This window comes from Marmota monax, unplaced genomic scaffold, assembly GCF_021218885.2.
Source record: "Marmota monax isolate L192 unplaced genomic scaffold, Marmota_monax_Labrador192_F-V1.1 WCK01_AAM20220418_F8-fsc00121, whole genome shotgun sequence".
In the NCBI taxonomy this organism is placed as follows: domain Eukaryota; kingdom Metazoa; phylum Chordata; class Mammalia; order Rodentia; family Sciuridae; genus Marmota; species Marmota monax.
In genome coordinates, this window is record NW_026693351.1 from 606,983 (window position 1) to 633,614 (window position 26,632).

The 26,632-nt window shown below is 39.0% G+C and overlaps 1 protein-coding gene across 21 annotated transcripts in view; it reads left to right on the plus strand.

Annotated features, from left to right (window-relative positions):
- Positions 1–26,632, plus strand: part of Clasp1 (cytoplasmic linker associated protein 1) — a 271,318-nt gene that overhangs the window by 204,996 nt on the left and 39,690 nt on the right. For 12 of the 21 annotated variants that reach the window (XM_058583245.1, XM_058583246.1, XM_046456831.2 and 9 more), the window contains 6 exons: positions 2,984–3,047; positions 5,801–5,964; positions 10,219–10,297; positions 11,150–11,293; positions 20,720–20,863; positions 21,385–21,491. In XM_058583245.1, coding sequence (XP_058439228.1) covers positions 2,984–3,047; positions 5,801–5,964; positions 10,219–10,297; positions 11,150–11,293; positions 20,720–20,863; positions 21,385–21,491 — 702 coding nt within the window. Of the gene's footprint in view, positions 1–2,983; positions 3,048–5,800; positions 5,965–10,218; positions 10,298–11,149; positions 11,294–16,644; positions 16,747–20,719; positions 20,864–21,384; positions 21,492–25,905; positions 26,023–26,632 lie in introns of all 21 variants that reach the window. The other 9 variants (XM_058583243.1, XM_058583247.1, XM_058583252.1 and 6 more) reach the window with 3 other exon arrangements.

A 26,632-nucleotide genomic window follows, 5' to 3' on the forward strand; every position in this document is an offset into this window, starting at 1 on the left:
GCATGATTATACTAATTTGCAGTCTTACCACTAGTGCATGAGTGTGCCTTTTTCTCCACCAGAATTTATTATTTGTATTCTTGGTAATTGCCATTCTGACTGAAGTGAGATGAAATCTCACTATAATTTTGATTAACATTTCCCTGAGTGCTGGAGATGTTGAACATTTTTGCATGTATATGTTAGCCATTTGTGTTTCTTTTGAGAAATATCTGTTTAATTCTTTTTCCATTTGTTGATCGTGATTTTGTTGTTGATGTTGTAGTTGTTGAGTTTTTGTTGTTATTGTTGTTCTTGACATTGAGCTTTTTAAACTCTTATATTCTGGTTATTAATCCCCTGTCAGAGGAGCAGCTGGTAAAGATTTTCTCCCATTCTGTAGGCTCTCTCTTCATATTCTTAATCATTTTCTTTGCTGTGCAGAACTTTTTAATTTGATGCTGTCCCACCTACTGATTCTTGGTTTTATTTCTTGAGCTTTAGGAGTCTTGTTAAAGAAATCGGTACCTGTGCCTGTGAATTAGAGTGTTGACCCTCTTTTCTTCTAACCAGTTACAAAGTTTCTGATCTAATTCCTCTAAGTTTTTGATCCACTTTGATTTGACTTCTATCCAGGGTGAGGGCTAGAGGTAGTTAAAAAGGCTGTCGTTTCTCCAACACATATTTTTGGCACCTTTGTCAACTATCAGATGACTTAGCTACGTGGGTTTGTCTCTCTGTCTTCTTTTCTGTTCCCATGATCTTCGTGTCTGTTTTGAAGGTGATACTATGCCGTTTTTGTTACTGTAGCTCTGTAGTAGAATTTGAGATTAGGTACTGTGATGCCTCCTGCTTTGCTTTTCTTGGATAAGATTGTTTTGGCTATTCTGGGTCTTTTATTCTTCCAAATGACTTTCCAGTTCTGCGAAGAATGTCATTGGTATTTTGATGGAGATTCCATTGAATCTGTGTTTTTGGTAAGATGGCCATTTTGACAATATTAATTCTGCCTATCCAGGAACATGGGAGGTCTTTCCATCTTCGAAGGTCTTCATTTTCTTCAGCATTCTATAGTTTTCATTGTAGATGTCTTTCACCTCCTGTGTTAGATTAATTCCCCAAGTTTGTTTATTTTTTGAGGTTATTGTGAATGAGATGGTCTTCCTGATTTCTCTCTCAGCAGACTCTGTATTGGAGCATGGGAAAGCTATTGCTTTGTGAATGTATCCTGCTGAATTTATCAGCTCTAGAAATCTCTGTTTGAGTTTTTGGGGTCTTCTTGATATAGGGTAATGTCATCAACCAACAAAAATAATTTGATTTCTTTTTCTGTTTGTATCCCTTTAATTTCCTTCTCTTGCCTTATTGCTCTGGCTAGAATTCCAAGAACTATATTGCAATAAAGTGGTGAGGGTGGACATCCTTGTCTTATTTCTGATTTTAGAGGAAATGCTTTCAGTTTTTCTGCTTGGTATGATGTTGGCTTTGGGTTTGTTATATATAATGTTGAGGTAAATTCCTTCTCCAGTGTTTTTAACATGAATGGGTACTGGATTTTATCAAAATCCTTTTCTATATCTATTGAGGTGTTCATGTGATTCTTGTCTTTAATTCTGTTTATGTGGTGAATTACATTTGTTGATTTACGTAGTTTGAACCAGTCTCGTATCCCTGGGATGAAACCCACTTGATCATGTTGTACTATCTTCTTAATGTGTTTGTGAATGTGGTTTGCTAATATTGTATTAAGGATTTTTGCATTTATGTTCTTCAGGGAGATTGGTCTATAGTTTTCTTTCCTTCCTGTGTCTTTGTCTGGTTTTGATATTTGGATCATATTGGCTTCCTAGAATGTATTTGGGAGAATAATAGAATAATTTGAGGAAAACTGGTCTAAGTTATTCTTTTAAGGTCTGGTTGATAAAGAATCCATATGGCCCTGGGGTTTTCTTTGTTGGAAGACTTTTAATTGCTTTTTCGATTTTATACCTTGATATTGGTCTATTTTAGGTTTTCTATATTTTCCTCTTTCAATTTGGACAGGTCATATGTATATAGAAATTTATCAATGTCTTCCGGAATTTCTAGTTTATTGGAATATAAGTTTTCAAAACAATTTCCAATGATCCTCTGGATTTCAGAAGTATCTATGGTGGTATCTCCTTTTGCATCTCTAATGTTGTTAATTTGGGTTTTCTCTCTCTGTTGATTAGTTTGGCTAGGAGTTTATCAATCTTGTTTATCTTTTCAAAGAACTAACTCTTTGTTGCATTGATACTTTGTATTTTTTATTCTCAATTTTATTAATTTCATCTTTGATCTTTTTGCATCTTCTACTGATTTTGGCATTAATCTTCTTTTTCTCAGGCTTTGAAGTATAGCATTAGCTTATTTGTTTGGATTTTTTATGGTAATCAGTGCTATAAAACGTTCCTCTTATAACTGCCTTCATATTGTGCAAGAGATTTTGATATGTCATATCTCTGTTCTCATTTTTTTCTAAGAAGTTCTTGCTTTCTCTTCTTGTTTCTTCTATGATCCATTCTTCATTTAAAAGAATATTGTTCACTCACTGTGTTTATGTGGTTTCTGTGAATTTTCTTGCTGTTGATTTCTAGTTTTATTTCATTATGACCTGATCATATGCACAGGATTATGTCAGTTTGTTTATATTTGCTAAGACTTATCTAATGATCTGTAATATGGTCTATTTTGGGAAAGATTCCATGAGCTGCTGAGAAGAAAGTGAATTTAGTTGTTTGGGGTAAAATATTTTGTAGATGTCTGTTAGGTCCATGTGGTATATAGTATTATTTATGTCAGAATTATCTTATTGACTTTATGTTTGGATGACCTGTCTATTGGTGATAGGGGTGTGTTGAAATCACCCAGTATTATTGGATTAGGTTCTATTAGGATCCAAAGGATTTTTAAAAGCAAACTATAATTGAAGTGATGACTTTTTACATTTTAAATTAATTTATTTCTATTTTATTTCCTCTAGTCGAGTAGAATTGAAGAGATTGTGTGAGATCTTCACCCGAATGTTTGCTGACCCTCATAGCAAGGTAAATCTAGGATCAGACTTATATTTCCATCTGCATGTGTGTGAGAGCTGTGTAAAATACCCAAGAATGAAAGAGAAATCCCCAGTGAGTTTCAGCCTTACAAATTTAACACCCATTTCTGCAATAGCATGTGTTTTGTCTCTCAAAAATGGAATTTTTAACCAAGCATGGTGGTGCACACCTGTAATCCCAGCTGCTGGGGAGGCTGAAATCTAAGAATCCCAAGTTTGAGGCCAGCTGGACAAATTAGTGAAATCTTATTATGTCAAAATAAAAAGAGTTGGAGATACATAGCTCAGAGACAAAGCACACCTGGGTTTAGTCTGGGACTGTGGCTCAGTGGCAGAGTAGTTGCCTAGCTTGTATGAGGCATTGGGTTCAATCCTTAGCACTACATAAAAATAAACAAAATAAGGCATTCTGTCCATCTACAACTACAGAAAAAATTAAAAACTAAAACACCCTGGGTTCAATACCCAGTACTGCAAAATAAAAAATAAAAAGGAATTCTTCAGAACGTAAATGTTCATAAATTTCAAGCTTCAAGTGAAAGCTTTCATGGAAAGAGACTCAGATAATAGTATTTCATTCATTCAACAAACATTTTAATTTTTGTGTTCCTCTTTTAGCTAAATAGTGGGCCAAGTGCTAGATTAGAAGATTGTATAATATAGTGCATTTTTTTAAAGTTGTTGTAGTGAAAAAAATATGTATGTAATTATTTTTGTAAACTTTAGTATTTGTTCTCATAGGACAAGGTAGAAAATGGAAGTATTTATTGAATAGATTCATTGGAAAACCGGGTTATATTTCCAAATAGAATATCACTTTCCCAAGAACTTGCTATATGGTGGTCACCATTAGCTGAGGCCCCCACCTCCTGGGGGCCAAAAGAAACACTGGGCCCTTTTGACAAGAGAGTGCCTGCATGACTGTGGGACAGGGCCCATTCTAGGGGAAATGCAGAGAGAGGGACACTTTATAAAATTACTTAGAGTCTAGATTTTAAATAAATATCATTGTTTGGAAGGAAGCCTTTAAAGGCTATTAGATGTGTTCAGAGGAAGAAGATGGAAAGATGAAGATACAGGGAAAGTTCAAAAGTGGATAAAGGATGAAACTAAAGTATAGATATTTATGGAACTCTAAACCAGCAGAAGCAGATCTTAAATGCTGACTTGCAGGATTAACCATATTACACTATAGTTTCCCTAGTAAAAAAAATGGTCTCTTCTAATTCTTGCTGGGAAAAGGCAGCCTATGATACTGTGAAATTCCAGCCAGCTGTATTTCGTCTTCTTTTTCTATCCTTACTTCCTCATAGGAATTGTCCTTAAAGTAGCATCCACCCACCCACACACTCATCCATCCAATCATTTGGTATTTACTGAATACCTGCTATGATAAGCCAGAGATACAGAAAAACCAGATAAGGCCCCTTGCCTTTTGTTCACAAGACTGAAAGGGAATGAATACAGGGTGATGCTCCACCTCTATGCCCCTGCAAAAATCTCCCGGAAAACCTTCACAACAAGGATAATATTAACAATGTCAATAAAACCCAAAAGAGGTCAAGTTTAGAGGCCATATAGATATTCAAAGATATAATCTTTGCACACTTTTCTCTAAGGTAATGTTAAAAGCAATAAAAGTTAAAGCATAAGCATAATACATTTCGTAAGAATTATACCATAAGGGATATTAGATGGTTTTGAACATTGATGAAATTTCTGTTACCTGTTACCTCTAGATTGCTGATTCAGAAGCAGAATGTGAGGATAAAGAAGGAAATTTGTTATCATCAGAAGGCTCTTGTCCAGTGAGTTTGGAGGTCTCAGTTTAGTTGATATTTATTAGCTGTCTGTGAGAGAAGCCAGGAATCCCACAGCCAGGGCCACTGGCTTTTTTTTTTCCTGAGCTGACTCACTGGAGACCCCTGGTGGTGAACAGTTGCTGCACTAGAAACGAGGAGGTGTGTGATTGGTGGGTTGTCCCAGTAGAGCAAGGCTCACTGAATAGGTAGGGAAACACGGTGCTACTAATCTCTCTGAAATTGGTTCACAGATATTCCACTGTGGACTGTTTCACCTTAGATATCTGTGATAATTACACAGCAGTACAAGAATTACATGAAGTGTCATTATCATTTATTATAATATTTTATTCATAATATCTGAAATTGGCATACTTCAAAAGAGCTGATTAAGATGAAAGGCAATAGCTACACAATAGGGAATGGCTTTTTTTTTTTTTTGTATCTTATACTATACCATGAATACTCAATAATGAGCAAGAATAGTATAGAATTAGGACAGTTGAGTTTTTTTTTTTTTCTCTCTCTCTCTCTCTTTTTTTAAAGCCTCTAGGATTAAACTCAGGAAAATTCATTCCTCTTTGTACTAACTTTTATAGGCTAATATTGAGGGAGGAGCAAGTATTTTATCAGTTTGTAGCTTTTTCAGGATTTTTAAAGAAACTGCATGAAAATGATATTCACTGTGACTAACATGGAATTTGTTTTGTTGCATGGCCTGGTTTGCGGTGGAATTCACAACAGAGAGTAAGTGTCAGTCCTTTTTCCTTTCTCCATTTTCCACAATGCATTTGCCTTTGCAATATGAGCGGTTGTTAACAGTGTTCACATAAATGACGAGAGTCTGGGTAAAATAGCATGGGCCTTTTTAATGCTTTCTACTCTTTGGAGAAAATCATGAATCAGACATGTGAAATGCTTGGTTTTCATTTGTGTTCAGGTTTTCAGTATGTTCTTGGAGACTCTAGTGGATTTTATAATAATTCATAAGGATGACTTGCAAGACTGGCTTTTTGTCCTTCTCACACAATTACTTAAGAAAATGGGAGCAGATTTACTTGGCTCTGTTCAAGCAAAAGTTCAGAAGGCCCTAGATGTCACAAGGTGAGTGTCAAGGGGCTCAGCCATGTTGTTACAAGTCTCGACTGTGATTTCTTGGCAACGTCTTCTGTTACTCATGGTCTTTGTCACCCACTCAAATCTCTTCTCTCTTGCTCAGTTCTCAAGTTCTCTTGTTGACTTTTGTCGACATGTCCCAACAGTTCAGGAGATGAAATACCCATATCTTCCTTGACTTGGCATTGTATTTTGTGAATGCCTCAGACACATGTAAAACTTTGAGAATTATTATCTTTCCTGTATAAAATATTTAAAGAGAATGTTTAGAATATACATATCTTTCTGAAGTTCTTAGTATTCTCAATACCAATTTATTTTAAGTCACATTGGAAATTTATCAATGTATGATGTTGAGATGTTGTTGGTTCAGAAACTGTCTTTAAATTGACTGGTTCCTGGATAAACATTACAACAGTTGTAAGCCTTGTAGCTGTTATGAAGAAAGAGAAGCTACAAGGCTCAGAAAAAATTAAAAACTATGTTCACAAGCCTCTTCTCCCTTGTCTGTGCCATTATAGATCTTCAGTATAAAGAGTTAGAATTAAGTGTTCTCAGAAGACACTTTGCAATAATGTTGGCATTGTCATCTGGTGGGAAATGGAGAGAGATGTATCAGATTAATGAATCTTTTAGTAAGAACAGATGAGCCAGATGTGGTACACACCTGTAATCCCAGTGATTTGGTAGGCTAAGGCAGGAGGATCACAGATTCGAGGCCAGCTTAATGAGACTTTTGTCTCAAAAACATAAGTACAGGGCTGGGGATATAGTTCAGTTGGTAGAGTGCTTGTCTCACATGCACAAGGCCCTGGGTTCAATCCCCAGCATCACACGCATACATACATACATGCACACAAATAAAAAAGGACTGGACTGGTAGTATAGCTTGGTGGTAAAGTGTCCCTAGGTTCAATTCCTAATGCTAAAATAAAAATGAGTGAATGAATAAATGAATGGATAGACAGAACTGCGCATGGGGATGCATGCCTGTAATCTCAGTGACTCGGGAAGCTAAGGCAAGAGGATCTCAAGTTCAGGGCCAACCTCAGCAACTGTGAGACCTTTATCAACTTATCAAGATGCTGTCTTAAAAACTAAAAAGGACTAAAGTTGTAGCTCAGTGGTAAAGCACCAAAGAAACAAATAAATGTAAAAATAAATAAATGAATGACTCCTGGATCACTCAGAAAATTATCATCAAAGCAGTAACTTTTTTTTTTTTTTTTTAATTGGTGGTGGTGCTGGGGATTGAACCTAGGGCTTTGTACATGCAAGGCAAGCACTCTACCAACTGAGCTTATCCCCAGCCCTCAGAGCAGTAACTTTTATAAGACCCCATAACAATATTCATGATAATAATTATTATTTTTGGTATTGGGGATTGAACCCAGAGGTGCTACATTCCCAGCACCTTTGCACCTTTTGTCTTGAGACTGTGTCTCATTAAGTTGTTGAGGGTGTCACTAGGTTGCTGAGACTGGTCTCGAACTTGTGATCCTCTTTTCTCAGCCTCCCAAGTCACTGGGATTATAGACATGTACCACCATATTCAGCTTATAAGACCCAGTTATTATTTATAAACTGAAATAATAGAAATTTTTAAACAAAGGACCTTAAAGATGATGTTCATATCATCAGTGAGAAGCAGACTACTTTGCCCAGGCTCACACTTGGTGTTAGTGGCCATCTGGGAATTAGCATCCAGGATTTTTGATCATTGCTCCTCTCTTTGCTTCTGTGACTCCAGGCTGCTCTGTAGGCATGTGTCCTCCCTTCCTGTGTGTGGGGTAGATGTAGTGCTTGTACCTTTATTTTCTGTCCAGTTCACACCACTAACAACAGCACATGCCCTTCCCCGTCCCCATCCATGCAGGTAGTGCAGGACTCTGGCTGCCTTGCATACATTTGTCCCTCCATACTCTGATGCCAGGAGTTTTTCTTTTGGTTAACCTTCTAATTTGTACCGTTATAAAATATCTTTCTTCTGATTTCCTGTAAACTCAAAAGTAACATGCTGCATTCAGAATAAGACTTTCAAACTAGACTCTCTCTTTGAATGATCAAATTTAATGGAATTTGGAAGCATTACAATGGAAGGTGTGGCCAGGAATTGATAGGCTGATACAGCTGGTAGAAATGAGTGATGAGAAGGGAGTTATTGACAGGCTGTGGGATGTGGGCCCAGTGAAACCAGAGTTTTAAAAAAAGGTCAGAAATAAAGATTTGGGAAACACATTTCTTATGCCTCTAAAGGCCAAACAAAATGTATGAGCCATATCTGATCTCTGGGTCACTTAAATTAAGTGAATTTATGAAGGAAAGGTCCATTTCAGATTTTTAGGAATGATGGGCATATTAATCATTTTGTCCCACTGTCCCAGATGTGGGACACCTATAAATACTTAAACTGAACAACAAATATACCACTTATGATAACTTTGAAATAATATTTGAATATTTGTTACATTTGCAGAACTGAAAATTTAGGACTTAATGGAATAAGATTATACTCTTAAAGGTTACTGCTTAGTCTTAATCTTTAAAATAGCTACCCAAAGTAACTTTAATATGTATTTTGGGACATTTTCTTTTTATTATTATTTTCTATATAAGGATGTGTTGATTTAAGATTTCTATAAAGTTAAAAGTACTATTTCCAAAAAAACATATAGGCTATAATTTATAATATTCTGCAAACTAAACTTTGGTAATTAAGGAATACAGTATGTCCTCTTTCTAATTTTCATGGCTGCCCCTTTCTGTAAAACAAAATCTAATCTCAGTAGACTTGTTCTGAGTCCCTAGGGTATTTTTGTGATTCCATTCTTTGTTTCAGCTGCTGAGCTGTGCAGCTGTTGAAGTTCATCTGGAACCATCCAGTGGTTATTTGGAGGGACTTTCAGTGGTGGCTCAGAGGTGCTCCACAGATTCTAGACCTGAGCTAATCTGCCTGAGTTTCCTCTCTGTGGCTGAGCTAACAACAGAGTGCATTTCCTGGCTAAACACACCAGTGCCTGAAGTATATTCTCCACTCATCCCCTTGCTGCACAAGCAGGGAGCAGCATTTTGTGTGCAGTGTGTCAACCAGTCACTTAAGTTGGGTGTACTGACAACTGACATGCACTTGGTCTCCAGAAGCAGTCCTCAGAACTTCCAGGGTGCAGATAGACATGAGAGGAAAGGGTGCTGTGGGTCAGGTTTGCTTTCTGTTGGTAATTATGATACTGATAATGGTGGCACCTAATATGCACCACTTCGTAAAACTTGATATTTTTCTTATATCATTTATTTTAATTTTCATAACAATTCTGTGATCATAGATATTATTTGCTTCAAATATTTGTAGATTCATACCTACATTTTTATTCATTTTACTGTACTTCTATAGACTAGGAAAGGTTTCTAAAAGGTTCCAAAGAAAGAAATGTAACCACTCAGCCTCATTTGTAATAGGACTTGCCGATTGCATTATCTTTCCCATTGATGTAGAAGTCCCATCAGCGTTATCCACATAGTGCTCCATTACGCAATCTTTAACTGGTACTATTAATTGCCACATTTTAAGGGAGAGAGCACTGACTTTCACTAGCCAGGAGCCCCTGAGGGTCACTTAATTGGCTCAGAGATGCACAATGACTATGAGAAATGGATCATTCACAGGCAAGAAATGGAACAAGAGAAGGGGCTCCTTGGGCCCCAGGCTTCTATGTGTGAGTTGAGCTGGGTGGGGAATTTCTGTCACTGAGTTTTGAACAGGCATTCTTCTATGGTGGTCAGACCAAAATAGGATCATAGGCAATTTCTAGGACAAAGAAAACAGACATTTGGCTTAAGCCAGGTCACCTGGAAGCAGCATAGTGGGGTTGTAAAAATAAGATCTGGGAAATCGGAACTGTTTCTCGGGTAAGTAGCATTCAGAAAGGTAGCTGGAGTGAAGAGAGGATGACCCTGAGCAGGACAAGAGGAATCTTCCTTACTGCCTTGTTTTCTGTTTGGTCTTAATCTTTAAAAGAGCTACTCAAAGTAACTTTAGTGTAACTTTAGTGGAAGATTTTCCTTTTCTTAAATTTCCTATATAAATATGTACTTGGTATTTGTGCAAAACGAAAAGTACTATTTAAAGAACATAAATAGGCATTTACATATATTAATTTATAACAGTATGTTTTTGTTATGTAGTTTGACAGTTCCTTTTTTCAATATCTTTAAAAGCAAGCACTCTCTTTTCTTTTAATCTAGGGACTCCTTTCCATTTGATCAACAGTTTAACATTTTGATGAGATTTATTGTGGATCAAACTCAGACTCCAAACCTCAAGGTCAGTATCTATTCGTCATTACAGTTCAACCCCAGGAACTCAAAACGTTGCTTAAAATTTACTTTTTTAATACATGACTCGTATTTAGCAGTTAGGAAGTCTGTGAATATTCCTTTTCCACTCTGTGGACATGTTTTCATTTCTCTTGGTTTAGTGCCTTGTAAAGGAATTGCTGGTTCATAAAGTAGGCATGGACAGCTTTTTTAGAAGCCAAAATGATTATAACATATTACATCTCTACCAGCAATGTATGAGAGTTTCTGTTGTTCCACATCCTCACCATCATTTGGGCATTAGTAATCTTTTTCACAATTAATATTTAAACAAGAAAATTAAGCATTCTGATGTGTTGAGATCAGCATCTTGTTGGAATATTTCTTTAATGTTATCACTCTCTAAGATGTGGAAAATCATCTTATTGATAATAACTTGACTAAATTTTCTTGTTGTTGTACAGTGAGGGAAGATGTGTGTAGTCATATTCGTCATCTGTTCCTGGATCATGAATTTTTCTTGAGGTTTCACTATGGGCCTAATAAATGAACACCCTTTTGACGAGTTGATATAGAAGTTAGAGTAGAGCACGAGCTTGCCTCGCCGGACATGGCCTGGAATGTGTGAAAAACTAACTACAGAGTTGAGCCTGCCCTCTCATTTGGTGGCAGAGCTGCCCTATAAGTGTCCGGCAACACTTGTGAGGATTAGGATGTTATTTCATGTGGAAGTATAAGTGTAGGACAAAGGAAGGGAGTTTCCCCTCAATGGTGTTTACTTTTCTGTGGCCACCACTTATGAATTCTATTTAAAGATTGGTTGAGTATACTTAATGCTTATAATTATTTGGTCTTTCAGGTCAAAGTTGCAATCTTGAAATACATTGAGTCTCTGGCCAGACAGATGGACCCAACAGATTTTGTAAACTCTAGCGAGACGAGGCTTGCTGTTTCTAGAATCATTACCTGGACAACAGAACCAAAGAGTTCAGATGTGAGAAAGGTATGACCAAGAGAGCTAAAGTATAATTACAGACTGTCCTAGGCATGTATTAGAAACCAGAAATTCATTTAGAAATGTGCAAACTGCCCCCACACACACACACACACACAACCACTTTTTTTCTATGAAAAGCAAGGTTTTTCTTCTTCTCTTTCCTGTTATGTCCATTTCCAGTGTTTGACTATCACAAGAAAAATCTGATGGGTTCATGGTTTCCCAGGTGTCCATTTTTATCATTTTGTGGTATGAAAGCACTAGCAGTCTAGTGTCTTTTTCAAGAACACTGAACAGTCTGACTTGTGCTTTGAAGATGCAATTGTAGATCTGAGGCTAGCAGGCTGTGGGGTGCCTGATAGTAAAGTGAGGTGCCTGTAGTTGAAAAGTTTGATAAGATAGAACAGATTCTTTACTTTAGGAAGAGCAAATAAACATCTAGTTATATGCCACATTTGGAACATGCTGTCTGTGATTTGGGAAATGGAGTGGCGTGGGGACAGAATTCAGATTTTTGAAACACCTGATACCAACACATTGTTTTGTTGTTGTCATTTTAATAGCTCAAGGGAAATATTTGCTTCTTCTGAAATAACATTGAGATGCATGTAACATGGTAGAGCACAGGCTACTACTCCTTCTCTTGTTAACTAATCTGCTTCACAGACTGTTAAAAGGATGACAGTAAAGCATTTAATCAGTCCCCGACACACTACAGTCAGAGTGTGAGTTCATATTGGGGCTGTATAGCTATTGTCCTCCTTCTCTTCTTATCAGGGGTGTTTCCAAAGCTTGGGTTTCACACGTGGTTGTTACAAACTTTTACTTTATATAAAAGCTTTGCTTTTCATGCTTTTTAAAGCCCAAATTTCTCAGTTCTGCCTTCAGAACTCCAAGGTGGTTATTTGTGTGAACTCACAACCTGGCATTTTCTTCTTCTGTATTCTACTCCTTCCTCAGCCATCCCTACCAGTAGCCCTTTGGCCTTGGGGCAGGATGGAAAATATGGACCACCTGGATCCAGACAGGGAAAAGGGAAGGGTGATCCTAAGCAGAGTTCAGCATGATTGGTGCATTTCCTGGTGCAAATAGACACTGAACTCTCTTACGGAGTTCAAAGAGAAGAACCAAAGAATTATCTAAGAGATTTCTTTAGAAGGAAAGGATCATGGTCCATTTAATTCTCACTGTCTGTTACTTAGCAATAAACTAACTTGCTCATTGTCAAAGGAACAAGGGAAAATCTTTTTAAAGCACTCATTCAAATTATTATCTAATATCAACTAATATTTTTCATTCATGATCCTGTTGTAAAATATCTTAACATTTATCAAAAATTTTTTTTCATTGATAACATTTAATAAACTAGTTGGGTGGCTGGATGATTTTATTTGCTTTAAAAGTCAACAGGAGGACGGAGACTAGGGACCCACAGTCCCTTTGAAGAGCATGCCCCCAATAACCTAAGGATCTCCCACTGGGCACCTCCTCTTTTTCGTCTTCTTCTTCTCCTCCTCCTCCTCCTCCCCCTTCCTCCCCCTCCTCCTCCCCCTTCCTCCCCCTCCTCCTCCCCCTTCCTCCCCCTCCTCCCTCTCCCCCTCCATATTTTTTGTTGTCAGTGGATCTTTCTTTATATGCGGTGCTGAGAATCGAACCCAGTGCCTCACACGTGTTAAGCAAGCTATTACTGAGCTACAACCCCAGCCCTAGGCCCCACTTTTTAAAGGTAAACCACCTCTTAGTAGTGCCACTCTAGGAACCAAACCTTCAATTACTGTGGAAAAAAAAAAAAAGGCTACTCAAACCACAGCTGTCTGTGTCAGTGTGAGGATGTGCTTTAGTGGCAAATCTTCCTTGTAAGTATTTCCTACATGGGCCTAAATGTGTTTTAGATTTGCATCTTGCTGTAGTTAGGGCCTGTTTTCGAGTAACCAAATTTGAACCTAATGTCTGCTTACCATGGACATGCACATTAGAAAATCTAAACTAGGATTTATTGTTCTTTTCTAATCAGGACATTGTAGGAACTTCCTTCCTTGAATTATTTAGCCTGGGGCTGTAGAAAATTGCAGCTTATTCTAATGCTAACACAGGTCAAATATGACTAGAAAATTAGATTTATTGCAAGTGATCACATGGTCCATTTACTGTTTGAATAATCTACAGTTTATTTTCAGTTATTTTGCATTATCTGCTGTTATTTCACAAAGCCTTGTCTCCCTTGGTGTGCTGTTCCCACTGCATTCTTGCTTCTCCCTCATCCCATTGTGAGGGCTACTTCCTTCCCTTTAGATCTAGCTTAAAGCTAGTTTCTGGTTCAGGTAGTCTTGATCTTAAGAGAAAAATTTTTTTAAATATTTATTTAGTTGTAGGTGAACACACAGTATCTTTATGTGGTGCTGAGGATCGAACCCAGTGCCTCACACATGCGAGGCAAGCACATTACCACTGAGCTACAGCCTCAGCCCCTTAAGAGAAATTTGAGAAATTTTAGATCAGTAGTTCTCAGTTCTGGCTGCAAATTAAAATCACCCTAGATTTCTGGTCTCCACTCCTAGGCAATTTGATTTTATTGATATAGTGTAGAATCTGTACCTAGGGCTTTTTTAAATTTTTTGATTAGGGTCCTTGCAATCTTGATTTTTAATGCAGAGCTGAGGTCCATTATTTTAGACCATTGCCCTGGAATTGAACTTCAAGACATACAGACTGCCGAAGTAGTCTTGACCTGATTACTACAAATTCTATTCTGCTCAGCCTAGTTCTTTAGTATCTTCAGGAGTAGGCCCGGCCTCACTGTTCCCTAGAGCCTTCCCTAATTCCCTTTGTTGTCTGTGAGCCCCGTCTAGTGGTTGGGGCCCTTGAAGTCTTCCTTTAGCCTGCTTGGTTTTTTGTCTGTTGTCAACTCAATGCGTGTTGCATTGATTAGGGAAAGCTTCTTAGAGAACAGGATTCATCTTTCATCATAAAATATGGAGGAGATTTTCCTAAGTGGTGAGCTTTGGAGAAGGGCAGTGTCTATGTTGAAAAGATGAGGTTTGTGTGGGAGCAGAGAGTAGACCAACGTGTCCAAGCAGAGAATTCTGAGGAAGTTGAACACTGGAGACTGTCTTGGTCACCCTCCATGCTGAGCACCAGTATAATACCCGCAGAGTTATAGTTTGGATCCGGAATGTCCCCATAGACCCCTTGGTTCACAGCCTATGACACTATTGAGGTGGTAGAACCTTTAGGTGGGACCTTGTGGGAGGAAGTTAGGTAATCGGGGGTTGTCCTTGGAGCAGATTCTGGGCCATCATGAGGTGAACAGGTTACCTCTGCCGTGTTCTCTCACCATGATGAACTGTGCCACTACAGGCCCAAAGCAAGCAGGCCAAGTAACCAACCATGGACAGCAACCTCTGAAACTGGGAGCCAGAACAAACCTTTCCTTGTTATAAATTGTTTATCTCGGTGTTTTGTCATAGTAATGCAAAGCTGACTAACACAGTAGGCATCTAGTAAAATAATATTCAATAAACTAATACAAACACCCACAGCGAAATGATCTCATTTCAAATGACATTTTGAAGCTATACTTGAAAAGCCATAGTCTCTTCTTTTGGCTTCTACATTCGTTTTCTGTTGACTAACAACTTACCATAAAACCTAGCCACTGGAGACCACATACATTTATGACCTCTCAGTTTCTGTAGGTCAGCAGTCTGGCGTGTGTTCTCTGGGTCCTCTGCTTAGACTTTTACCAAGCTGAAACACAGCCCCTATCGGGGGCTTCCATCTCATCTATGGCTCTGTTCTTGACAGAGTGCAGTTTCTCACAGGTATAGGACTGAGGAGCCTGCTTTCTTGCTTTCACAGAGGGGCCATTCACAGCTTGTGGCTTGCTGCCCACCAGGACATGTGCTACTTCCTAATCAGCAGGAGAATATTTGAAGACATCATTTCCAGAAATGGATAAAAACTTTAATCTTTGTACTTAAGCAGTTCCAACTCTGAGTAAGAATTAAAGGAGAGGGAGAAAGGAAAGGATTCACCCCTAGGAACTTCAGATGGAACTTTTGAAAGCTAAAGGTAGAAACCGGAGAGCAGTAAGAAGGCATCATGCCCAAGGCATCCTCAGTAAGATTAGCAAATGATTTCTCATCTGAAACCCTGGGGAACAGAAGGCAGTAGGATAACATTCAGAGTGCTGAAAGAAAAACCGTCAACCATGAATTTGCTGTTCAGCAAAACTCATCTTCATAGTTAAACAGAATCTCTCCAGCCTTGTCAGGACTCACCTGATCAGATCAGACCCACCCAGGTTACTCTCCCCTTTGATTTAACTCAAGAGTCAACCAATTAGAGGCCTTATTATATCCCCAAAATCTCTCTGCCACAGTGCCGCAGTCTGGCTGGGCACAAAATAACCGAGCCGCCACACAGTTCAAAACAGGAACTCCTTTATTCTCCGCACTCCCATGCACGCGGCCTTCTCTCCTGACACACCACACACCAACCGGAATTCCCTCCTCCGGAAATCCCTCCTCCCGCACTTACTCAACCAATGGGAACTCTTGGGAAATCCTCGTGAGAACTCCAGAGTAGCGGGAGAGTAGCAGGCCAAGGTGAACAGCAGGGGTCTAATATACAGTTGAATACACAGCTTAACATAACCATTATCATCTCAATGGCTTGCTCTCAACCACTCCATTCTGGCAAAAATGCCATGCCTCCTTCCAACTCTCAGCTATGGCTCTCAGCACCACAGTGCACATAGGGGAGAAGATTGCGTAGGTGTATACATGAGCACCATCCTCACATTGCCTACCAAGGCTTTGGTGTCTCTTTCAGTGGGTTGACCCTATTCTTCCATAATTATTTGGTAAGTCCTAGCCCCCACGTGTTGACTCGAAAAATTCAGGAAATGGAGAAATGGCAAAGAAACCTAGGAAGCATAAAGATGCTGTTGGCTCGAACAGAAAAAGTATATAAATGGCCTTAAAGCTGAAATTTCTAAATGACTTTAAAAAAAAAAATCTCTCATGCAGCAGAGCCTGATCAAAAAGCTAAGGGTTTGATCATCAGATTTCAGTTTCCACTTAATTACAGCTCTCAAGCCTTATTTTGACCTCTGAATTTCCACCTCATCATATGAAACGAGAGTATTCCTGCTTCCAGGAAGGTTTGGAATCATTGAATAAAGAACCTAGTAAATGATTGAGGGTCTCAGATTCTTATTATTCCCAACTTTTGATTTTATGTGCCTCGGTGATTTCATGTAAGAAGCCAGATTGCTTTTCCAGCCTACAGCCGGCTTGGTTAAGCACACTCTGCCTCTCTCTGATCCCCTCCCCTCCCACTTTCCTGTTTGCCAGTCCCCGCTTCAGCGTAGTCGAGTAGGGGAGGATTTCCCCACTAGGTCAGCATCCACCTGTTCTGGGCCTGGAGAAGGAAACTTGGAAGAAAATTGTAAACAGGTAGACCGGAAACCGCGTACTAATTCCAAACAGCATACTTCATTGTTTGTGTTTATTAGATTATTAATACCAGTTACCAGAAAGATTTTGAAGAACCAAAAATTAATACAATACTGTGTGAGAGTGTGTGTGCTCCTGTCTCATTGTTGATGTTGGGATGTTGTCTGATTAACCACCTTTCCAGCAGGACAGTGGTGTTGACTGTAGACCACCACCACACCATGGTTCAATGGGATGGTGAAAAGGAGAGATACTAAATGAGGAAGGTCTGAAGGTTTTGAAATACCTTTTATTTGGTGATCTATGAAGCAATTTTAATAACAACCTCTGAAACCAGCAATAAAGAGATGTTTAATAAATTAGAAAACTCTTTGCTTTTTCTCCCAAATTTTAAGTTTCCCCAAATTAATATCAACACTGAAGCATTTGCTAAAGCTTCATCTACATCCTGTCTGCTAGGAAGAATTTCTTCCTGCAGTGAGGTATACAGCATTCAAGGCAGTTGACAGCCCAGGAGTTCTCTTCAGGCCATATCACTAAGATGTGAAGAACCTTTTTTCCCATCCTGTCCCCAAATCCCACTATAAGGATGTGACTGAGAATCATTTCCTCTAAAGTTGCCCCGGAGTTGTCCATTAGAAAAAGCCAGCTGCACTCTGAAACTTTTTGCATCTAGCCTCAGGTGGAGGCAGCAGTAGAGGGTGCACATGGGGCATCCCACCATTGGCACCTGCACTGAGTGTGAGCTACTTCCCAGGCTGTTCTGTGGGTGCATCTCTCCAAGGAGCTCCGTATGTGGACTTGTTCTTTTAATAAAATCATATTGTTGGTATGATAAGTAGAACCCACTTTTCTTCCTTGCCCAGTTCTAATATTTTGACTTTTCACTATCTCAGAGGGGCATAGATAAAATATTTTATGACCAAAAAGTCTTATTCTCTGTACAGCTTCAATTTAAGATATAATTTTTAAAGAACATACTTAAATGATACTTGCCATTTCTGGAGCTTGGATCTCATTAGGAAAAGATTTTACTTAGAAAGCACCATAAACCAATGACTTTTAAAAACTATATAAAATCGTTTGCATTTACATTTTGAAAAATGAGCCTTATTCATCTATACATCTAAGACACACACACACACAAGCACATCTGTCTAACTAGGTATAGTTTCAGAATTCCCTGTTTCTATTTGATTTCTTATTAAAACTCAACATTGGAATTATTGAAAACAGACTGGATATGGGTCAGAAGTGAAAAGTCTATTGTGCACTTTCTTTTTTTAAATTTTTATTTAACCCAGAAACCCTTACCACTAACCACCTTATCACTGAGCCACATCCCCAGCCCCTCCCCCCTTTTTTCTTCTTATTCTTTTATTTATTAATTTTTTGAGTCAGGGTTCTCACTAAGTTGCTTAGAGCCATTGCGTGCCTGGCCATTGTGCACTTTCTTTACCTGCAGAGATAATTGTTGCTCATAGTAGGTAGCCATGAATTTACATAATTTTTAGACCTGCTGTTTTGCAGTCCTCCTATTCCTGAAAGATCTTTCATATTTTACAATTTGCTTCATGAAAAACATCAAGTTAGTGGCATTAGATAACCTATAATTTTGGGAAGAAATGTGGTCTCTTAAAGACAATGGCACATTTCACATAAAGATATATTATTTAAGAATTCATTGGTACATTTTATAGTATGCAAATGCCATTTTCAGTCCTCAAAATCTAAGTGCCTGTCCTTTTTTAATAAATTGTCAATGTGGATGTTGTTTCCTGCTAAAATTCCAGCCCTTTCATTCTTTCTCCTTGCAGTGTAGTTTTTCCTGCATGTTTTTTTTCCCTAACATCTAATGAAATGTTTTAAATACACAGGTTACTTTGCATGATATTTGAAATTTGTTCTGTTATACAAAGGTACAAATCATGTTAACAGTACATTAAATTGGTTGTGAAATAGATTCCTTCATGTAATGATGCAAATATATTAGTAAGGAAATGCAGAAAAGTATATTTTAGTACAACCAGTAATATTGTTTTTTTGCCTGTATCACAAAAGTACACTTGTCACTTGTGATTTAACTTGGGTGGAAAGGCTATTACTGACTATCTTTGGAGATCAAGGGAAAAGATAGTGTGCTTTTTGCCCAATACTTTGCTTTAATGAATGCTTTTGAAATGCTGAAAAAGTAATTTTTTATTCTGTTAGTCAACTGATACTTTTTAATTTGGGTCTTTGAATTTTTTTTTCTTTCTGCAGCCACAAAAGTAATCTTGTCCTAACTGGACCTAGAATTAATTTTAACATTGTAAAAGCATTGAGGTATTTTTTTTGTATTTCTTTTTCCCAGAGAATTCTCAGCAAGCACATTTTTATAAAATATTTCCTGTCATGGGAAAAAGTATTTTAAATAATGACTGCAGTTCTGAAAAATACAGTCTTAAAAAGACTTTATGCTCTTAATTAAAAATGAATAAAAAAGTTATTGTATCCACAATAACAGTTTTTCATAATTTTTTTCCTTCCTCTCGACTCTTAGAAATCAATAAATGCCAATCGGGTATTTACCAAAATTTTCTTTTGGCTTAGCTTTTGTAAATCAAGACCCTTGTAAATTAATTAATTCCTCCTTGGGCATTGCCCTTTTTTTTTTTTTTTTTTTTTTTTTTGGTATACTAGGGATTGAACCCAGGGATACTTCAGCACTGAGTTACATTTTCCAGTCTTCTTAATTTTGAGACAGGCTCTTGCTAAATTGTTAATGCTAGTCTCTTACTTGTGGTCTTCCTGCCTCAGCCTCCAGAGTGGTTGAGATTGCAGCTATGTGCCACCATGCCTAGCTCAGGCATTGCTTTTTAACTCATATTGCCTGCTACTAAATCAGTACCGCAGAAAGCACTTGCTAGAAAGCCTGATTTCACCTGGTACTCTTTTATCAGCTAATTGCTTCCCATCTGCTGCCAGCAGGTCCTGTAATAGTCCTGCAGTGTGTTGTCTCAATTAATAAAGAAAAGTAAACACTTTCCAGAAGGCAAAAGAGCACTAAGATCAGAGTAGGGACGAAGAGCAGGAGAAGAAGATTAACATTTAACAGGGATGAGAGGTGGGAGGGAAAGGGAGAGAGAAGGGAAATTGCATGGTAATGGAAGGAGACCCTCAGGGTTATACAGTGGAGGAGGTAGAGAGAGAGGAGGGGAGGGGAGGGGAGAGGTGGGGAGGGGGGAGGGTGGAGGATGGGAAAGGCAGCGGAGCACAACAGACACTAGTATGGCAATTTGTAAATCAATGGATGTGTAACTGATGTGATTCTGCAATCTGTGTATGGGGTGAAGGTGGGAGTTCATAACCCACTTGAATCAAAGTGTGGAATATGATATGTCAAGAAATTTGTAATGTTTTGAACAACCCACAATAAAAAATTAAAAAAAAAAAGAGCACGTTTTTACTTAATACCACCCCATGTCCCATGTTTACTTTTCAGATGTATTTAAACTCTCCTCTTTATTGCTTAGTATTGCTTAGTCAAGAGAAATGGGGTTGAAGGAAGGAAGTTTCTTAGGATAACCGAACAGCCACTTATTTGAAATTTATTCTTTCTAGTTTACACTGGGAGCCCTATTCAGGTCTAACTTCTTAGATGGGGAGCGAGCAATCTTAAGCTTTTAAAATTTTTTTGATTGTTTTATTTATCTGTTTATCAAGTTTATAGTCAAACACAGTGATGTAGGCCTGTAATCCCAGTGCTCGGGAGGCTGAGGCAAGACGATTGCAAGTTCAAGACCAGCTTCAGCAACTTAGCGAGAGCCTACAAACTTGACAAGACCCTGTCTCAAAATTAAAAAAAAAAAAAGAAAGTCTGGGCATTTGGCTCAGTGATTAAGTGCTCCTGGGTTTAATCTCTGTTACCAAAAACAAACCAAACAACTCTAATAAACATTTCGATGGAAATTAACTCTGATTCTTCTTCTAGGCAGCACAGATTGTGCTCATCTCTCTGTTTGAATTGAACACTCCGGAATTTACCATGTTACTTGGTGCCTTGCCCAAAACATTCCAGGATGGTGCCACCAAACTCCTGCATAACCACCTCAAGAACTCCAGTAACACGAGTGTGGTGAGTGCTGGCTGCAGTTGGTGCCCCAGTGCCCATCGTGACCCTTGGGTGTCCCATATCTAGCACTCACACTGAGAGGAGAGCCAGCTGCCTTGTTCTCTCTGCTTGTAGATTGTGGTATTCCTCAAGGTGGGATCATGTCTGATCCTGGCATATTCCTGAAGAATGAATGAACCTGACACTGATAACAGCCTTTTTCTTAGTTTGTTTAATCAGTTAAATTTTTACTAGATCATATTTACTCATTCTTTGAGTCCCTCTTACCTTTTAACACTAAAAGAGGCAAAATACTCAGTCATGTCTGTTACTTTAACACAGCTGATTCAGTCATTCAGCTCCAAGAATGCCTGTATCCAGTTTTGGTTTATATGCACTCAAAATGGGCCCTGTGATTCTGGGAGAGGGAGTTATTGTGGCAAATTTTACACATTTACACATGAGTTTAAAAACCAAGAGAAAAGGGGGGTTGTATTCTATAGAAAGAATTTGGATAACTTTTGCTTACTCTGCTTTCACCCCAGGGATCTCCAAGCAATACAATTGGCCGGACGCCCTCCCGACACCCCAGCAGCAGGACCAGCCCTCTGACCTCACCTACCAACTGTTCCCATGGGGGTCTATCACCAAGGTAATCTCACTTCCACAAAAATGAAGAAACAAAAGGACCCCAATGTCTGTGCAGCCTGTTTCTGGATTTTTAGACTAAATTTATTGTCAAAAAGAGTATTGACTCAGAAGACAATGGTTTCTTAGTCCTTGCTCCACTAGTACCTGGGATCCTGGGCAAAGGGGTAAAATGAGAAGTTTGTGCTAAATGTTCTTCTAGTTCTGTATGCTCCCTAATACTCCAGACTGCTGCACATTCTTGGCAAATAAATTGCAGAGCAGAAAGGCACTGCATGGATCACCTCTGAGTCCCCTGTTTGGGGCGGGGGGTGGGGGGATGGACTGGGGGCTGTCTACCACTGAGCCAACCCTTTTCTTTTTTTGAGACAGGGACTCACTAAAATTGTTGAGGCTGTCTTTGAACTTACAATCTCTTGTCCCAGCCTCCAAGTCACTGAGAGGATAGGCATGTGCCACCATACCCTGTTTAACACTTACAAATTTTAAAACTAGAAGCTCATCTAGTACTGTTTGCATAGAATCCATGAGGAAGTTTATTACCTGTTCTCCAAGTGATAGGAGAACCTGAAGGTGTTTATTTAATCAGAGAGACCCTCTATCATCAGTCCTTACTAAGTCTGGTCTACTTTTTCCAACCATTTGGCCATTCCAAGCATAGTTGCTCTCCTGTTTGAAGCAAAATGCCAGGCTGGAGGATTGTGATTTAAAATCTGAGAATTAAATTGCATCAGCATGGCCAGGCATGGTGGTGCATACCTATAATCCTAGTGACTTGGGAGGCTGAGGCAGGAGGATTCCAAGTTTTGAGGACAGCCTCAGCAACTATTTTTTAAAAAGAGCAGGGGATGTGGCTCAGTGGTAAAGTGTTTCTGGGTTCAATTCCCATTACCCAAAAAGAAAGAAAGAAAAATTGGATCAGCATATTCAGACTCCTGTTGGGACCATGCAACGATGGCCTTATAGAATCTGGAACAGTGACTTCAAAAGAGAAAACACTTTGCCATGGCATCTTTAGATAACACTTCTCCATCTCACCAGAGCCTTTAGAAGTCTGTGTAGTGGCTTTAGTGACTCCCTCCCATAACTTGGCCCCAGAGGTCTGAATTTTTCTGGACCAGCAATGTTCACACACACTGTGAAGTCCAGCTCTTTGGGCTCACTCACAGTAAGAACCAAGAGGCTTTTGTCCTGAGGATTACTGGCACCAAGATCTTAAAATGAAACTGAAGTACTACCATTTTCTCTTTAAGTTTTTACCTCTTTGTTTTTAAATTTATAATTTTAAAATTATATTGTTAAATGATCCCATCTCACAAACTCCTTCCTTACCACTGAACCTCTTCATTTCCTCAGTTACCCTGTAAATATTTTGGAGTATATCAAATTTGCATTTTTCTCTTGGTGAAATGCAATAGTTTCTACTGCCTTATGTGTATCCCTCCAAATGTCCCCATTCTATAAGTATAACGAAGTCTGATGTGCTAATCTCCAAGTCTGGTCTGTGCTGTCAGGATTCCAAGCAGACTGTTAAGAGTTGAGGCCAGAAACTAATGAACCATATGTCTGATTTTCCCCAGGTGAGAATGGGAGTCCACCAGCTTTCTTTTTTTTCTTTTTTCTTTTTTTTTAATGCTAAGATCTGTATCTAAATTATATGGTTTGTCTTAAATGACTAGGATCCAGTGCTGATAGTACAATTTTATAGAAATTTGCATTCTCTATGAATTGTTGCCTTCATCTAGATGTTATACTTCTACAACATTAATTGCAAAATCTGTTCTTCCATAATATACATTTCATATATCTTTTACTTATTGCATTACTAGGGTGTCACATTCTTCAGGTAATAAGCCACAAGATATAACTCAAATTAAGTATCTTATTTTTCTATACACTAGTAGCCTAGGTGAAACTTTGAAGAGGGCTGTTAGTGGAATCCCAAAGAAGTGGCTAGAAAATAGTCTTCATGGATCTTCAAATCATTAAAAATTTTAGTTTACTTTTTCAGCTCACCATTCCTCTTTAATTGGCCTCATCTTAATTATTAACTGTTAGGATTACAGAATAATAGGAGAAATTAAGAGATTTATATTCAGTATTAAAAATCCAAATGTGGCCTACATATTTTCTTGTGGACAAATTCTTCTTTAGAGAATTATTTACATAGCTTCTTTCTTTAAAAAAAAAAAAATGACCTGCAATTCAGTGCTGAAATAGCCAAATGACTGTAGTCAACTTGAGCTCAATAGGAGAAATTATTTTTCTTACAACAGAGGGTGTCCTGCAATGGGGGACATGCCTCATGTTGTTGTGGCACTAGAAGAAATAAGAAAAACTCAAATAGGCTACAAACTGTCTAACAGGAAAAGAAGTGAATTCTTACACTAATAAGAGAATGGGTATTTGCCATGTTCTAAGGAGGCGAGAAACAAGGTCTGCAGTACACAGTCTCAGCAATTTTTCTGAGCAGTGCTCTTGAAATAAAATCTGCCATACCATGTTATGTTTTTATTCATATATAGTTGTCAATGGGCCTTTATTTTATTTATTTATATGTGATGCTGAGAATCGAAACCAGTGCCTCACACATGCTAGTTAAGCGCTCTACCACTGAGCCACCACCCTTGCCCTAGGTTTTTATTCTTAAGGGGAAAGTTATCACCAATCATTTGTTTTTAATCTAATTTTGAGTGTCAAAATGAACTAGGATTTTTGATCATTTTCACAGTTTTTTGGTGCAAAATTTTTATGCTTGGATCATGGTAATTATAAAGAACCTTTCCAAAATGGTGAATAAATCTAATTTGATAGAGTTTCAAAACATCATGGGTAAGGAAGTCATTTTTATCAGCCTAATACTATCAGAGATGCCATCGATAACAGGTTAAACTTTTGTAAAACATCCCTTTAATGACTACCTGTTACCAACTAATTGTTGTTGATATTTAGTGAGATTTATGAACTGTGTTTTTCATTATTAAATACATTTATGTTTAAGCTCATTTTACGTGGTATGATTTTATGGCAAATGAAAAACAGAGTTGCAAAGAGCTTCAGAAATTATCTGAAGTTCATTCCCATCGAGAAAACAAAGCAGGTGAGGGTTTTGCTCCAGACTGCTGCACATTCTTGGCAAATATATTGTAGAGCAGAAAGGCACTGCATAGATCACCTCTGAGTCCCCTGGCAATGGAAAGTAATTTTAGGTGGATTTTACATTTTTCTGTCAAAGAATCCAAAGCATCCATAGAATCAAAATAGGAGTTAGCAGGGAGCCTCTGCCCTGTACTTGCAGATGGGCACATCTGTTTGGTCTTCATCCATCAGCAGAACCCCAGCTTGAGGGTGTCACCATATTCCTCTAGTGCCCAACCCCCTGTGTGACTTGGAGGGCTTCAGACCCTCCATGCCACAGTGACCTCTTATCTCCACACCGTATTTTCCTTATTAAAATAGGGACCTTAACAAAAGCTCAGAACCTTAACAAAAGCACATGCTGGGGCTCCCCTGTTGGCCAAGGCAGGACTGCTCCACAGAAGCCCCGCCTCATACCATGAACTTCACCCCACGTTCTCACCCCACTTCCCAGCCAACTCAGCTCCTGCCTCCCGGTCTCTCGCTCCACCCTTTAGATTGCAACTGAGCTTGGACATTTCCATCATGGTCTCTGCAAGCCTAAGTCAGCTAGTGACATTTGGGAAGTGAAGACAAATACCTGTATTTTAGTGAGAATTTTAGTTCTCATATCAAGTAATACTAGCAGACGAATCAGATTCCTAAACTGGCCAGCTGAGGCTAAATGCCCCAAACAAGGTTCTGCCATTCTTTTAGAAAAAAAGTGCCTATCTCTGAACTCTGATTGGATTGCAGCCTCAGAGCACTCTGTCCCATACCAGGTTGCTCTCTGTCCGAATAGCATGGTTTCTAAGTCTCCCTGGTGTGCTCACTCTGGTCCCATTTGAACCGAGGCCCAATAATTCCTCTTTCTAAATAACTGGTGAGTTGTCCAAAACTGAACATCCATATTTTCTTGTGTGTTAAGTGTTTATAGTGCTCTTCCCAGCTCAAGCAGCAGGTACACACACACTCTTTCATAGTTCACACATGCACTGTCAGACTCACAGATTCACAAACTCTCACAGGCACACTTGGAATCTCATGTGACTTTTAGGTGGTAAATGCGTCCTGTGGTTGGCAGAGAAGAGAATGAAGCAGTCTTATTAAGGACCAACTATAAAACAAAATGTGTTCTTTTTCTCTGTATGGTGAAGTGTTAATTTTGTTCCAGCTAAGTTTGATAGAACTTTTTTCAAGGAAAGAGGAGCGTGTAAGGCACTTAGAATGTAGCGTCTTCCCTCCCCTGCCCTGTGCCTTCTGTGTTTCTCTCTCTGATTTTCCTCTTCTGATCACTGCAGTCGGTTGTGGGGTTGGAGTGCCGATGGGTTATCGAAGCACCCACCTCCCTTTTCTCAGCCTAACTCCATTCCCACCGCTCCCTCCCACAAGACTCTCAGGCGCTCTTACTCTCCCAGGTAACACCCTACCTGTTAAACTTGTCTGAGGTGTCACAATATTATTACATTTCCACGGTCGTCTCAGGTGTTTTGGAAGGCCTCTCAGCTCCTCCACCGTGATTCCTGCCTCAGCTTAGCCTAGCAGGAGTAGAGCCTTGGTGAGAAGTGTGAGCAGGTGTGTGACCTGGGCCAAATCTCATGAACTAGTATGTGCCATGTCTCAGCGACAATGACAGTGACCCTTTTATCACCTGACCAGATTCATCACTGTCTGCTCTCACGAGTATTTTGGCCCAGTGCACTGCTCAGCCCCTAGAAGCAGCTCAGGAAAGGTAGTTGAGAGTGGGAACAGTCTCCTTAGCAGGTTTCTCGGGCACAAGAGGCTTTCCACCCCGGAGCACACAAGACCTGCGCTTCCCTGAACCTCACAGGTGGCCGTCAGCCCTTCTGTTACTGCGTGGACTGACTTCCTTTCTCACGTACTGTGTCACATGGTGATACTCTTGAGCACGCAGATCCAGACAGAAGTCCCAAGAGATGGCATCACTGTTGCTTCTCGCTAAAGAATGACCCCTTCCCGGCAGGAAAGCTATTGGTCATCGTGCAAGCCCATCATCAGTGCTGAGTG